At 48.6% G+C, this 1,111-nt stretch overlaps 1 protein-coding gene across 1 annotated transcript in view; it reads right to left on the reverse strand.

The window, feature by feature from the left end:
- The window catches only part of ARMC9 (armadillo repeat containing 9), a 161,880-nt gene that overhangs the window by 68,057 nt on the left and 92,712 nt on the right, over positions 1 to 1,111 (reverse strand). Inside the window, exon 17 of the mRNA XM_012652188.1 lies at positions 430 to 485. Coding sequence (XP_012507642.1) covers positions 430 to 485 — 56 coding nt within the window. The remainder of the gene's footprint in view (positions 1 to 429; positions 486 to 1,111) is intronic.

Raw genomic sequence — 1,111 nt, forward strand, 5'->3', positions numbered from 1 at the left:
GATTACAGGTGTGAGCCACCACGCCCGGCCTGTAGGTCCTATTAGTCCCTTCTGCAGAGTCTATCTGCATCCCCCAGTCTAGACTGGCCTTATGATGCCTCTCTTGAGCAGAATGTGGCAGAAGTGGTGTTCTGAGACTTCTGGGCCCAGAGAGGATTAGAACCTTTCGCTTCTTCCCTCTTGGAGCCCAGCCACCAGCCTACAAGGAAGCCCAGGCCAGCCTATGGAGGGAGAGGGCTCTGGGGTTGACAGCCAGCCTAGACTCTGAAGCAGCACCGCCCAGTGGAGCTTTAGGCAACCCACAGAACTGTGAGAATAATGCGGCAGGAATTAAAAATCTCCACTCTGGACTAACTTGTCAAGGCAAGCAAGAGACTCAGAATAGTTTGGTATGAGTTTCCTATGTGGTGTGAAAAGCGTCCAACTTACTTCATCGTCTTCATCTTCATCATCATCAGATTCAAGAACACCATCTGGTAGCTCTTCTATAAGAAAAAAAAATCAATGAATAACTGAGAAACATGGACGGAACTCTGGTCAAGGCAATCCCGTGGCCACTGCAGAGACAGGCAAACACCATCGTGAGAATGAGGTTACGGCAAAACGACCTCACGCCTCACCATTCCTGGTCACGACCGCTCCAGCCTTAGTTTGGTGTCGTTCTAAGTGATTTTAAATAGTACATCTCTCCATTTTTATCAGAACACATTTACAGTGGCATGGGAAAAATCAAAAGCCAACACAGTTTGAGGGGAATTTTGGGTCAGGAAAGTAAATGAATATTTATTTCTAGGCATCATGCTAGATGCTGCCACCCGTGTCATTTCACCTAATCCTTACAGAGATTTTGTTGACTGTTGTCCCCCATTTTACAGATAACACGTTGAGGCACAGTGAGCATAAGGGACTTGCTCATGGTCACACTCCCAGAGAGTGGCAGAGAGCTGAGATTCAAGCCGAGTCTATCTCTAAACCGGAAGATTTTTTCCATGGGGGCAGGGGTGGTGGTCCCGGCAGGGAGGGCTCCTGAAGGCTAGGGTCCGCTGCTGCGTCTGTCAAGAGTTTACGAAGGAGCAGCAAGTCAGTGACACAATGGAGTCAGAGAAAGAAC

Source organism: Propithecus coquereli, unplaced genomic scaffold (assembly GCF_000956105.1).
Source record: "Propithecus coquereli isolate 6110/MARCELLA unplaced genomic scaffold, Pcoq_1.0 Scaffold383, whole genome shotgun sequence".
NCBI classification, from domain to species: Eukaryota; Metazoa; Chordata; class Mammalia; order Primates; family Indriidae; genus Propithecus; species Propithecus coquereli.